The sequence below is a fragment of the Podarcis bocagei genome, assembly GCF_964188305.1.
Source record: "Podarcis bocagei genome assembly, chromosome: 4".
Classification (NCBI taxonomy): Eukaryota; Metazoa; Chordata; class Lepidosauria; order Squamata; family Lacertidae; genus Podarcis; species Podarcis bocagei.
This window is the reverse complement of record NC_138128.1, coordinates 274,601-287,753: the sequence shown is the minus strand read 5'-3', so window position 1 is coordinate 287,753 and position 13,153 is coordinate 274,601. Positions and strand designations below refer to the sequence as shown.

The window sequence follows — 13,153 nt, the reverse complement described above, 5'->3', positions numbered from 1 at the left end:
GTGATGGAGCAATGAAGGGGGCATAGTGACCTTTAATGCAAAGCATCCATTTGGATTGACTTGATGGCTTTTCTTCCTTCCCTCCTTTTTAAAAAAGTGAAATGCATGTTATTATCCAGTATTTGGGGGTTTCCTCATAAGTATGTGGATTGAGATACCCCAGGCTGCGATTGGTTTCCAGATACTTGAGAGAGAGAGCAGCTGAAGCATGCCTTTTGCCTCTGAGAGGATCTTCAGGCAAGTTCAGTTGACCCAGCCAGGGTTCTTGAGGACTGACTTGCAACTCAAATGTTGCAGGGAAAGTGCAATGATTGGAGGGCAGCTTTGGGGTTGGCACTGGGAGGGAAATGGGGGAGAGGGTTGCAGGAAGGCAATAAAGAGTTTTCAGTGACGACAGCTGCCTCACAGCTGCCCCTCTTGGGGAATGGCAAATATGTTCAGCTCCATCCCTTTTTAAAAATCTTCCTGTTGGGTGCATGTTTCATGTGAAATCTCAGCAGTTTGTATATTAGCACTTCCAACTTCCAGTGTGGCCTGCAAGTACCCAGGGCTAGGCGGACCCTTTGATTTAGTGGCTGAATAGCCAGTCCCTTCACAGAGAGGTGTGTCTGGCACCTGTGTTGTGTAGCTTTTGTTATATGCTGAAGATGCACATCTTTGCCCTGGCTTTTGACACCTGAGACATAGTTGGACCCACCCTATGTTTTTGACCATGATTTGTTGTAACAGATTTTAATGTTGTGTTTTAAAATAGCTGTAACCTGCCCTGAGACCTTGTGGAAATTTAAGCAAATAAATAGTGTGTCTGAGTGTCTGAGTGGCAGCTAGGACTTTCCCTACCACTCAGGCTGTGTTTTGCATGCTGGTTGTGAGCAGAGGAGGTTTAATATGCCAGGAGAAAACTTGCCCTGGAGAGATTATAGATGCTGCCTGCAACTTCAGATTCGTGTTTCCTTCTCTTCCCCACCAGTGACGGAACAATAACTTGGGGGGGGGGCACAAGTTGAGGTTTCATGATGTTTCCCCTTCCTCAGCATTGGCCTGGGGTGAGGTGCAGCGCATCTCCACATTCCATTGTGGTTTCCACAAGGCTGCCAAGGTTTGTCTCTGCATATGCTCCCAAGCACTCTGTGTGCGGGTGTCTTTTTCCAAAGTACCATTTTAAACTTATTGGTTCCAGAGGCTGGTGAAGCCTGGGGAGTCCCAGTGGTGCTTGCAGGTATGTTTGAAGGTCCCCTCCCCCAGTTGTTTATTGCTGTTACTCCTGAAGCATATCCAGTCCATGGGAAATGATTAAAATGCTCTGTTAATGGTGCTAACTGTGGTGGTTGAAGGACCAGGCAAGCCAGATCCAAAATGGAGAAGCTTACTTAGAAGTGCTTATTTCTGGTATGCTTTTTGCACAAGCGAGCTAAGAAATAACATGCCTAGGACATGTGAGCAGTATTATAGCCTGACCTGTACCAACGCCAGCCCAACTTCAGTGTTACTCACATTTGCAGTATCCTCTGTCTTGGCAGAAAGAAAGAACCATATCTTTGGCTTCTGTTACTGGTCTAAGGAAACAGTGACCGACACATGGCTCCTAGCTCCAGCTGCTGTTTCCTGAGTGCCAGTGGTTGTGTGCCTTTTACAGTTCTTGTGCAGAACTTCAGATATTTATTCCATCAAGGAGGAGAAAGGTCTCTTTCTCTTCTTCCTCTTCCTCTTGGTCGTCTTCTTTAAATAATCCCCTGGCTCCATGGTCTGATTCTTCCCTGTGACAGCTGATTTCCTCCTCCTGGCCATCTTTTGTTCGCAGAATGATTCAGACTGCTGGGCAAAAGAGGCGGGAGGGCTGCAAACTGCCATTTGCCCACTGCACTGAAACGGGTGGTTGAATGCTGGAGTTGGCAGCACTCTGTCTGCAGAGGGAGAACTGGGAGCCGCAGGGCAGAGAGCGCACTTGAATTCCCAGCGCCTGGCTCTGAACAAAAGGCAGAGCATGGCCTTTTTGTTTGAGTGCTCAGTCTCCAGCCTGAAACACACAGTAGGGATAAGCTGTGAAGTTTTTCTACACCCAAGCAGTATTTCATTTTAAATGAAATTTTATGAAATAAATAAATATCCACTGGCACCCCATTCAGCCAGTGCCCCCCTGGGTAAGGTGGGATGGGTTGGCCTCTCAACACACACGCAAGCACCCCGCCCCTCCTCAACGATTCGATGGAAAGCCCGGGCCTGCTGGCTATGCCTAGATGGCCTTGGCGACTGGTCCACCGGGATGCCTTTTCCCAGCATCATTTGGTGCATCAGCTGCGGTCCCTTTGGTTCCAGGATGGCCTCGTGCCAGGTGTCCCCACGTGAGTCACATCCCGACTCACTTTCCTCAGTGCTGCTTGTGCTGGGTCAAGCAGGGCATCCAGGCTGTTGACCAGGGGCTTGTGGTTATGAGCCTGTTGGCTTGGCTCTTCCAGGGGACTCTGTTGGCTCCTGGCTCATTTCTGGGACAGTTCTAAATGGTGGCTTTAGAAATGGTGGCAGATGGGTTGTCAAAGGACTTCCTCTTGGCCTGTGAACCTGCCCAGCGTCTTCAGGGACCTTCGCTTGTGGGTGGCCTTTTTCGGGAGAAAACTTCTTCCTTTGTCTCTCTCCTCTCCCCACCCCACCCTGGCAGGGGAGTTCTCCTGCCATCTTGTTCACTAGCCTGTGGGCACTAGGTAAAATCTGTGTTTCTCTTGGCTTTTGGTTGTTAATGTGCTAATGGTTTGTTTTTGTCCAAGCTCTTTAGTTTAGGTTATAGAACTGGTTTTCTAATGGCTAAAATGTTTAATGGTGGCTTTTGGTGTCTGCCAGGATTTCTTTTTTATTTTGCTATTTTTGTTTTGTATTTTGCTTGAATGTATACTTTTTATTTGGCTTTATTCATTGATGCTTTATTCTGGATTGTTTTATTTGATGTTTTAATGTAGGTTGGAGATTTCTTTCTTAAAAGCATAAAGTGGCATAGAAATGAAATTAATAATAATAATAATAATAATAATAATAATAATAATAATAATAATTTATGGCATTTTCTGGGATGAGTATGTGTGTCATTTTGACTTAAGGTGTCTTGAATTCTGGTCTGCAGAAAGATGGAATTTAAATGTCATAAATAAGTAAAAGTGGGTGGTTCTACATGGGGGGGGTGGAGTCTGGCAGGGACTCCGCTGCAGAAGGGGCGGAGGGGCGCAACCTTGATGTGCAACTTGGGCAGCCTGTGCTGGGATCGTTGCAGAGAAGCCAGAGCTCTCTTGTTGCTGCCTTCTTCCCCCCTTAAGTTGGGGAAGCAAGTTGTGTTGTTGAGGTTTGCCTTGTAAAACTGGTCTCCTTTTGAACCTTTTTCCTCCCCCAGAAATACCGTTCTCAAGATGACGATGACACTCCTTCGCCAGAGCACGGCTCCCCCCGGGAAACTCCCAGCGACGCAGCAGCTCCAGAGCTTGTGCATGTTTCTGAGAAAAGCCTCTCTCAAGTTGAGAGTGTCCATGGATTTGTGTCCCACTCTCACATTTCGCCAGTCAAGGTAGGAGGCGTGCACATATTTCAGAGCCTCTTTGGGTATGATGGGTCAGGTGTCCAGTGAAAAGTTGCATGCCTTCTTCTTGCTGTAAAGATTTCATGTTCATTCCAAGTCCTATCCTTATGTCTTTCTAATTGGTGGGTTCTCATCATAACATGAAGTTCTGACGTGTTATTCATTCATTTCCTACTGCATCTCTGAAGCAAAGTAACCGGTTCTTCCTGTTTGAGGAATCTAAGGTTTCACTCTCTCACAAATCATTGTTTTGATGGCTGTGTAGGATTTTGTCTGCAAATTCTTAGTCTATTTCTAGGTTATGGCATGAAAACCCGAGTATTCCTCTGTTGTAAGATTTTTTTATTCAGTTGACAGCAGGGTTGAGAGCAGGGTTTCCCAACAATGTGCAAAATTAGCCAGGTGTCAGGGGCATTTTACAACTGGCTATCAGCTACTTACGAGTAAGTGAAGATGCCTGGGTACCAGGATGGTGCCTGACATTTCCACTATCTGGAGGTGCATGCCTGGGGATCAGTGGATGTGGACTGTTTTCACATACTAATACCCCATCCTGTAGAAATCCAGTTGTTATCTTTTATCTGCACAATCAGAATGAAAGCAAAATGCTTTTTCTGTGCAGCCTGAGCAGGAACAGTGAATGGCTTACATTTTGCCTTCACTTATCCCACCCCACAGTTTCTCTGATAATAATAATATGTGACCTTAAAAGAGGGGTGCTCAGAACAACACACACAGGAACTGGACTGCTGGCAAATTTTGAGCCTGCACTGACCTGACATTGACCTTTTGTATCGTGGTGGCAGCAGTGGGAGTGGCGTGGGTTTCTGAGATTCAGGAGTTCCCTGCTCAGCACAAGGTTGCCTTGGCTGGCGAGTTCTGGGCAGTGGGTTCAAGAGGGCTGTGGAGAAGCTGCCAGTGGGGCTGGAGGACAGCTGTGAGAAGGGCGGGACCCTGAAGCAGTTCTTTCAGGACCAGGGAGCAGCAGCTGGTGGGCTGTTTTTGAAAAGCGGAATGGCTGGTGGGCTGGGATGGAAGGACCGTGATGAACAGGCAAGAAGAGTCCTTGTTTAAACAACAGAAAGGTGGATGCTGGATGGTGTAAAAGCAATTCAGGAGAGGGGAGGCTGCCATGGGAGGTTGTGGTGCAGCTGGCACAGTCCAGATGGTGTGCTGGGAGGCTGGGCATGAACTCCTCCGCTCATCCTCCCCCAACATTCTGCCCTCCAGCTGCAACTGGTCTGCAACTCCCATCATCCCTGAACATTGACCGTGGTGGGTGGGACTGATGGGAGTTGTAGTTCACCAACCGGGGGGCACCAGGTTGGGGAAGCCCGCCTTAGGAAAGCAGCTGCCCCCTCAGCCCCCTCCCTATTGCTACCACCTGCAGAATAGGGTTGCTTCTGTCAAGCTGCTTCATAAGAATGCATGTGAAGTATGTGGAATGATGCATCATGCAAAATTCTTCTTGGGCTTTGGACACACCCAGTGTTTGAAACTCCCGTTGTTCTAGGCGCACTTTGTGACAGGGAATTTCATTAGCTTGAGCAGTTTCTGAGCTCTGGGTGCAAATACTGTGCCTAAGATGCACAAATGCACAAATTGTCATCTCGTCTGTCCTCCCAGTTGAACGACGTGGCCCAGGGAGAGAGGGGAAAATAGTGGAAGTGAACAGCTGGCTTCGCAAATGGTGTAAACAGGAACGGTTTGGATTCTTAGATCACGGACTGCAGTTTCTTGAAGATGGACTTCTGGCAAGTGATGGGCTGCACCTCACAACGGTTGGGAGGAATGTTTTTGCCAAAAATCTCAGAAACCTCATCAGGAGGGCTTTAAACTGACTAATGTGGGGGAGGGAGACAGTGCTCCTGAAGGTAGGAGTCTATCAATTAATGAAGATGATCATCCAAATGTCATAGACCAAATGGAGCAAACAGCACGCGGACCTAGTGGTGGGAGGAAAAAATCCTTAAATAAGAGACACGGGGGAATGATTAATGGACTTCAATGTCTGTACACTAATGCGCAAAGCATGGGAAATAAACAAGATGAGCTTGAGCTCTTGGTACAGCAAACTAAATATGACATAATAGGCATCACTGAAACCTGGTGGGATAAGTCCCACGATTGGAATGTAATAATGGGGGGATACAATCTATTTCAGAGAAACAGACCAGACAAGAAAGGAGGAGGAGTGGCGTTATATGTCAGGGATGTGTATACCTGTGAAGAGATCCAAGATTTAGAACCTCAAAGCCAATGTGAGAGCATTTGGGTCAAAATTAAGGGAGAGAAGAATAACAGAGACCTCATTGTGGGAGTTTACTATAGATCCCCAAGCCAAACGGAGGACATAGATGATGCCTTCCTGGAACAGATGGCCAAGCATGCAAAAGGAAGGGAGATAGTAGTAATGGGGGACTTCAACTACCCGGATATTTGTTGGACGTCAAACTCAGCCAAGAGCATAAGGTCAAACAGATTCCTCACTGGCCTTGCAGACAACTTCATTGTCCAGAAAGTGGGAGAAGCAACAAGAGGAACAGCCATTTTAGATCTGGTCCTAACCAATGTTGATGACCTGGTTAGTGGGGTAGAAGTGGAAGGATCATTAGGCGCGAGTGATCATGCTCTTCTGAAGTTTACTATACAGCGGAAAGGAGCAGCCAAGCATACTAGGACTCAATTTCTTGACTTTAAGAAAGCCGACTTCATAAAACTTAGGGAAGTGCTGGGTGAGATCCCATGGACAGCAATACTAAAAGGAAAGGGAGTTCATGATGGCTGGGAGTTTGTTAAGAGGGAGATAGTAAAAGCACAACGTCAGGCAATACCAATGAGACGGAAACATGGAAGGTGCCTAAAGAAGCCAGGGTGGCTATCTAAAGAACTTTTAACTGAATTAAGATTAAAAAAGGATGTGTACAAAAAATGGAAAAGGGGGGAAACCACCAAAGAGGAATTCAAACAAATAGCCAGCACGTGTAGACACAAAGTCAGAAAAGCTAAAGGACAGAATGAACTCAGGCTTGCTAGAGAGGTTAAAAGCAACAAAAAAGGCTTTTATGGGTATGTTCGTAGCAAAAGGAAGAACAAAGAAACAGTGGGGTCACTCAGAGGAGAAGATGGTGAAATGCAAACAGCGGACACAGAAAGGGCTGAACTCCTCAATGCCTTCTTTGCCTCAGTCTTCTCCGATAAAGAAAACAATGCCCGACCTGAAGAATTTGGAGCAAATGATTCAGCAGAGGAAACACAGCCCAGTATAACTAAGGAGACAGTACAAGAATATTTGGCTAGTTTAGATGTATTCAAGTCTCCAGGGCCAGATGAACTGCATCCAAGAGTATTAAAAGAACTGGCAGATGTGATCTCAGAACCACTGGCAGTCATCTTTGAGAATTCCTGGAGAACAGGCGAAGTCCCGGCAGACTGGAGGAGGGCAAATGTTGTCCCTATTTTCAAAAAGGGGAAAAGAGAGGACCCAAATAATTACCGCCCAGTCAGTCTGACATCAATAGCAGGGAAGATTCTGGAGCAGATCATTAAGCAAACAGTCTGTGAGCACCTAGAAAGGAATGCTGTGATCACCAATAGTCAGCATGGATTTCTGAAAAATAAGTCATGTCAGACTAACCTGATCTCATTTTTTGACAGAATTACAAGCCTGGTAGATGAAGGGAACTCAGTGGATATAGCCTACCTTGATTTCAGCAAGGCATTTGACAAGGTGCCCCATGATATTCTTGTAAAGAAGCTGGTAAAATGCGGTCTTGACTCTGCTACCACTCAGTGGATTTGTAACTGGCTGACTGACCGAACCCAAAGGGTGCTCATCAATGGTTCCTCTTCATCCTGGAGAAGAGTGACTAGTGGGGTGCCACAGGGTTCTATCTTGGGCCCGGTATTATTCAACATCTTTATCAACGACTTGGATGATGGACTCAAGGGCATCCTGATCAAATTTGCAGATGACATCAAACTGGGAGGGGTGGCTAACACCCCAGAGGACAGGATCACACTTCAAAACGACCTTGACAGATTAGAGAACTGGGCCAAAACAAACAAGATGAACTTTAACAGGGAGAAATGTAAAGTATTGCACTTGGGCAAAAAAAATGAGAGGCACAAATACAAGATGGGTGACACCTGGCTTGAGAGCAGTACATGTGAAAAGGATCTAGAAGTCTTGGTTGACCACAAACTTGACATGAGCCAACAGTGTGACGCGGCAGCTAAAAAAGCCAATGCAATTCTGGGCTGCATCAATAGGAGTATAGCATCTAGATCAAGGGAAGTAATAGTGCCACTGTATTCTGCTCTGGTCAGACCACACCTGGAGTACTGTGTCCAGTTCTGGGCACCACAATTCAAGAAGGACACTGACAAACTGGAACGTGTCCAGAGGAGGGCAACCAAAATGGTCCAAGGCCTGGAAACGATGCCTTATGAGGAACGGCTAAGGGAGCTGGGCATGTTTAGCCTGGAGAAGAGGAGGTTAAGGGGTGATATGATAGCCATGTTCAAATATATAAAAGGATGTCATATAGAGGAGGGAGAAAGGTTGTTTTCTGCTGCTCCAGAGAAGCGGACACGGAGCAATGGATCCAAACTACAAGAAAGAAGATTCCACCTAAACATTAGGAAGAACTTCCTGACAGTAAGAGCTGTTCGACAGTGGAATTTGCTGCCAAGGAGTGTGGTGGAGTCTCCTACTTTGGAGGTCTTTAAGCAGAGGCTTGACAACCATATGTCAGGAGTGCTCTGATGGTGTTTCCTGCTTGGCAGGGGGTTGGACTCGATGGCCCTTGTGGTCTCTTCCAACTCTATGATTCTATGATTCTATGATTCTATGATTCTAAGATTTCAGATTAAAACTGCAGAGTGGAAGGAAAGGAGGACCTTTTTCTGCCTCCCCACTTCCAGCTACTTTCTGAAGACTGGAGAAGAGACCCTCTTAAGAATGTTAGGGAGGGGGGCACGCGAAGGACTAGACCATGTGAAAAATGAACATAATATTTTAGCTGCAGTTCATTCATTTCCAGCTTTGTATTCTTGTTATAAAAAAGCGCGCCTAGACATTCTGTTGTTGCGCCCATAACCTAGGTGCCCTTTAGCTCCTGGCTTTCCTATCTCTGTTTCTAACCCTGCACACATTGGGGCCTGAGGTGTGCTAAAGGAGAGGCTGAATGAATTATTTGCCTCTGCCATCCTCACAGTCAGAAATGTAGGGCAGATAGGTGGGCCTGGACTCACTTTGACAGGAAGGGGGCTTGAAGAACTGAGGCAGATCGCGGTGTCAGGCAGGGAATACGGGAAGCTGGTGTCAGAACTTGGAAGTAGCCCACAGCAGTCGATGGCAGGTGCCTCTTGGCCTTTCCTTCTCCCCAACTCTGCCTTGAAACACACCCTCATGCCAGCCTCTTCTTACCTGAACCAGCCAGGGGAGGATGGGAATTGGCAGAGCAGCTCTCCCAGCTCCAGAAAGACAGGAAGAAGCAGCCTGCTCAGGGATTCGGAGGGTGGGGGCAGCTGCCTCATCTGCCTGTCTGCCTTCCTCTGCTAGGGGCAGAATCCTCAGGGACCCTGGAAGCGGCTTAAGGCAATGGGTCTGCAGAGTCTGGCTGGCTGGCTGAGGAATTCGAACTCTGCTCTCTGGTGGTTGCCCCTCTGAACAGAAATCTTTGGCAGTGCATTTGCTTTTGTAATGGCCTCTAGGTGGAGATGTTGCAAAGGAAGACCTTGGCCACAGGCCTCTCAGGTTATCCAAATACTGTTTTGGCTGCATTCACATGACCATTGATTCCATTCTCATGGCCTTCCCCAACTGTTGATTTCCATGTTAGGTTTGAGTTTTCACACAAGGTAACAGCCACTTCCAGAACTATAGTGGAATATAGTGGAACATATGGAATCAAATGCTAAACTTGCTCTATTATTTGTAAACATTTTTTTCCTGGAAGCAAATATGAGCACTAAGCTTGCACTGCACTACGATAGTTTGAGAAGTGGTTGTTACGTTATGTGAAAACTGAAATATAATGTGGACTTAACAGTTAAGGAAAAGTCATGAAAACGAAGTAAACTGGCAGGTGAATGCAGCCCTGTTTGTTTGTTCAGTTTCATTCCTACCTTTCATCTACGCAGTCCCAGGATGTGATACATAATAAACATCAGTCAGCAGTGGTGCCATCCGTATGCTGATAATAGTCAGCACAGTTTCTGTGACATCTGTGGTGTGGCCAGGGAGACGCGCCTGGACTCTGTGGTGGGCTGGATGAGGGCCAGCAAACTGAAGTGGAATTTTGACAAGGCCAGAGGTGATCTTGTGGGTGGGAGGGCGGTTCTGGGGCCTGGGAATGAGAGAGACTGCCTGTTCAGGAGGGGGGTGCTCCACCCGGAAGGGGCACCCATGTGCCCTGGGGCTGCTTCCAGAGCTGTCGCGGCTGGAGGCTTGGTTGCAGCCATTCCTATACCTGGAGCTAGTAACAGATGAATGGGTAGGCAGAGGAGGTCTAGCGCACGTCAGGCCGTCCAGGCGAGGCAGAGACTGTGGAGACATGTCCCCCAGCGCCACTCTCTGAGACCAGGTCTGCAGGAAGGATGGGAGCTCCAGCTGCCCTGCGCCTCCCAAGCCACACAGACAACTGATCCAGAAGCAGACTATGATCTATGGCAGTGCTTCCCAATTGTTGGTCCGTGGACCCCAAGGGGTCTGCACAACCCACCCAGGGGGTGTGTGGTACCATACACATAACAAAAACTACCATAGAGAGATCAAAATTTTAAAAAGTAGGGGGTCCATGGCTTGACTTTTGAAAAACAGAGAGTCTACAATACTTAGCTAATTGGGAACCAGTTGATCTATGGTGATCTGTCATGTCTGTGATGATGAGCCCCCCTGGTATGAAGGGTGTGCGCTACAAGCATTGTTTTGGGTAGTAAATGTTCCCCAATGTAAACCCAGGGTCAGCTTGGGATCTGTTTGCAAAGCACTGATGAAGAACAGGTTCCAGGTGTTTTTGTTGGCTGGAGGTGAGGCATCTTTCCCCTCTAGGTGGGAGCAGAAGGGTCTCAGTGGGCGGCTCCTTGACCTGGATAACTGGGCAAGAAAGACTCTTCACTTGGGAGCAGCATAATCTGTAGATCTGAAGTGGGCAGAACGTGTAACAGACGGAAGTTGGATTAATCAAGAGGCGCTAAGGCAGTTGGGAGGGGGGAGGCAGTGCCCGTCTGTCCGTCCATCACAGCTGCTGCTTGTGATTCTGCTTTGAGCTGGGCTGTTTGCTTCTCCACTGCAAGACGTTTTTGGAGCAACTTGTAATAAGGCCATCATGTTCATTTCAACGTGGCATGCTCAGAAGATGAGCAGGAGGATCCTGAAGAGTGTCCGGGAGTCCAGGCACTTCAATCTTCATATTTTGGTAGGTGAACTAACATAGCCTAATGATGGTCCGGTTCTTAATTCAAGGGGAGATACTTCTGATGCATAGAAAATGTGTATCTTCCTTTGGCATTCTGCAATTTACAAATATTTAAACCACGCTTATTACGGGGCTGTTTTCAAGACCAGAGGTGGGGAGATCCCTGGAGTCAGATTCAGGAAGATTTCGGGCATCTTCAGGTGCTCCTTTGCTTTTGTACAGTAATGCTTGTGCACGTCATTGCTTGGTGAGGCAGCTGGATCCAGAGCTTGACTGATGCTGGGCTTCTCTGGTGGGGGTGCCAAACCTTCCAGAGCTCAATCCTAGGACCAAGCCACATCTTCCCCCAGAGGTGCTGTTTTTTTGCTTTGAATGTGTGTGGGGGTTTTTTAAGAAAAAGAAGGAATGATGCTTAATGTTCCACATCTCCGCCATTCAAGGATTGAAAGATTTATTAGCCTTTGTATCCTCTCCCCTCTTGAGTACATATACCTGATGCCTCTACTCTTTATTTGAGTGTGGACCCAGGCAAGGGGATAGATAGAAGCTTTTACTAGGAATTGGGGTCATCCGATAAAGCCAACTGGCAGGCAACTTGCTTGATCTGAGCACAACACAAAACTCGCAGGATATGCAATGGGTTCTCCCCTCCCCATCCCGTGAGTTCCCTGTTGTGGTGGTGCTTCCGTCCAAGGCCCTGCTTCCTTGTCTCCAACTCTCTTTCTCCCTCCCACATTCTCCTTGCTGTGATCCACTGGTCAGGAGAAAAAGAAAAAGAAAACCAGCCCTTCCAGACAAGATGTAGAAGACAACTCCAAAGAGATAAATCCAAAGTGAAACCCACAGCAGAAAAAAACAGCACTGCCAAAATGTCTTTAAAATGTCAACAACTGTTTTGAAAACTAGAAGCCCTGGGGAAATAAGGTCTTCACGTTGCACTGGAAAAGACCACACCCAGGACTGCACCCCCTCCTTGGTCTCAAGTCTTTGTTCTTCTACCCGTGGTGCCCATTGCAGCTATGAAGAAGGTGCAGGCCATTTTGCACGTGGCTTCAGTGGCTGGTGGGTCACGCTGCTTGCCAGTCCCATTGAAGTGCTTGTGCTCCCTGACTGGTTTAGCCTCCCTGGCTGAAGCCCAGCAAAAAGCATCTCTGCTTAACGCACATCCATTTCAGTAGCATTTGGACAACATCAGTTATGTGGGGTGGAAATTTTTGAATTTTTAGAAATGCACTGTTTCCTGAAATAAATTAGGAACATAAATAAATGAACATAATGCCAGCCATCCAGCATGCTGCAGTTAGTGTGTTGACCGTATTCAGTGCCTATATATTTTCTTTAAAAATAAGGTAAGGTAAGGGTATGACATTGAATCATAGGGCTGGAAGGGACCCCAAGAGCCATCTAGTCGAACCCCCAAAGCTGTCATGTAAGTATTCCAATAAAAATAGTTTCCAAGTAAAGCTTTGAATCTGTTTGCTCTGTCACTGTAACCTCACTGGCAAAAGCCAAACTTTCTTCTCCTGCAACTTCTGTATTGTGGCCTCCAAAGGCAGCCCCCCCTGCTCCACCTGCAGGGACCCCCCCCACCACAGTGGAGAAGTGAGAGGCCCACAGCATCCTCTGGCCCCTCAGCCATCCCTCCTAGGATTGCTCTAAGTAGGCTAAGTCTCCCCCCCCCCGCCCCCCGGTTTGGATTCCAGTAAAAAATCCCCACAGCTTTTATCTGTGATAGCTTCTGTTTCTGTTTTGACAATGTTGATTAAAGTAATCTTAGCTTGGTTTCCTTTGGGATGTCCCCATGTGATACGTGAGAGAAATAACTTGATACTTTTGCAAAGAGGAACATGATATTATTGCTCATGTAGTAATGTTAATCATCTGTTAATTACATTGTCCCTATTACGGTATAGCTTTTGCATGTAAATAAATTCTATAAAAAGAAAGCAAAATTCCCCACCTCTCAGATTGCAGCAAAAGTCATTTATTTACATTCCCTCTCAAGGCTCCTTGTAGGAGCCTCACATGTCATTGGCTTCTGTGAAGACTGGATGTCATTTTAAACTAAAATAAATTAAATCTTGCACATTAAGCCTGGCCCAAATTAGAGCAGAGGTTCTTATCTTTGATGCTGACTCAGCCGCAGGCTCAAGTAAGGAAGACACACACA

The 13,153-nt window shown here is 46.9% G+C and overlaps 1 protein-coding gene across 10 annotated transcripts in view; it reads left to right on the top strand.

Moving 5' to 3' along the window:
* The window catches only part of DLG1 (discs large MAGUK scaffold protein 1), an 85,251-nt gene that overhangs the window by 16,146 nt on the left and 55,952 nt on the right, over positions 1-13,153 (top strand). For all 10 annotated transcript variants that reach the window (XM_081190108.1, XM_081190107.1, XM_081190119.1 and 7 more), the window contains exon 4: positions 3,377-3,547. In XM_081190108.1, coding sequence (XP_081046234.1) covers positions 3,377-3,547 — 171 coding nt within the window. The remainder of the gene's footprint in view (positions 1-3,376; positions 3,548-13,153) is intronic.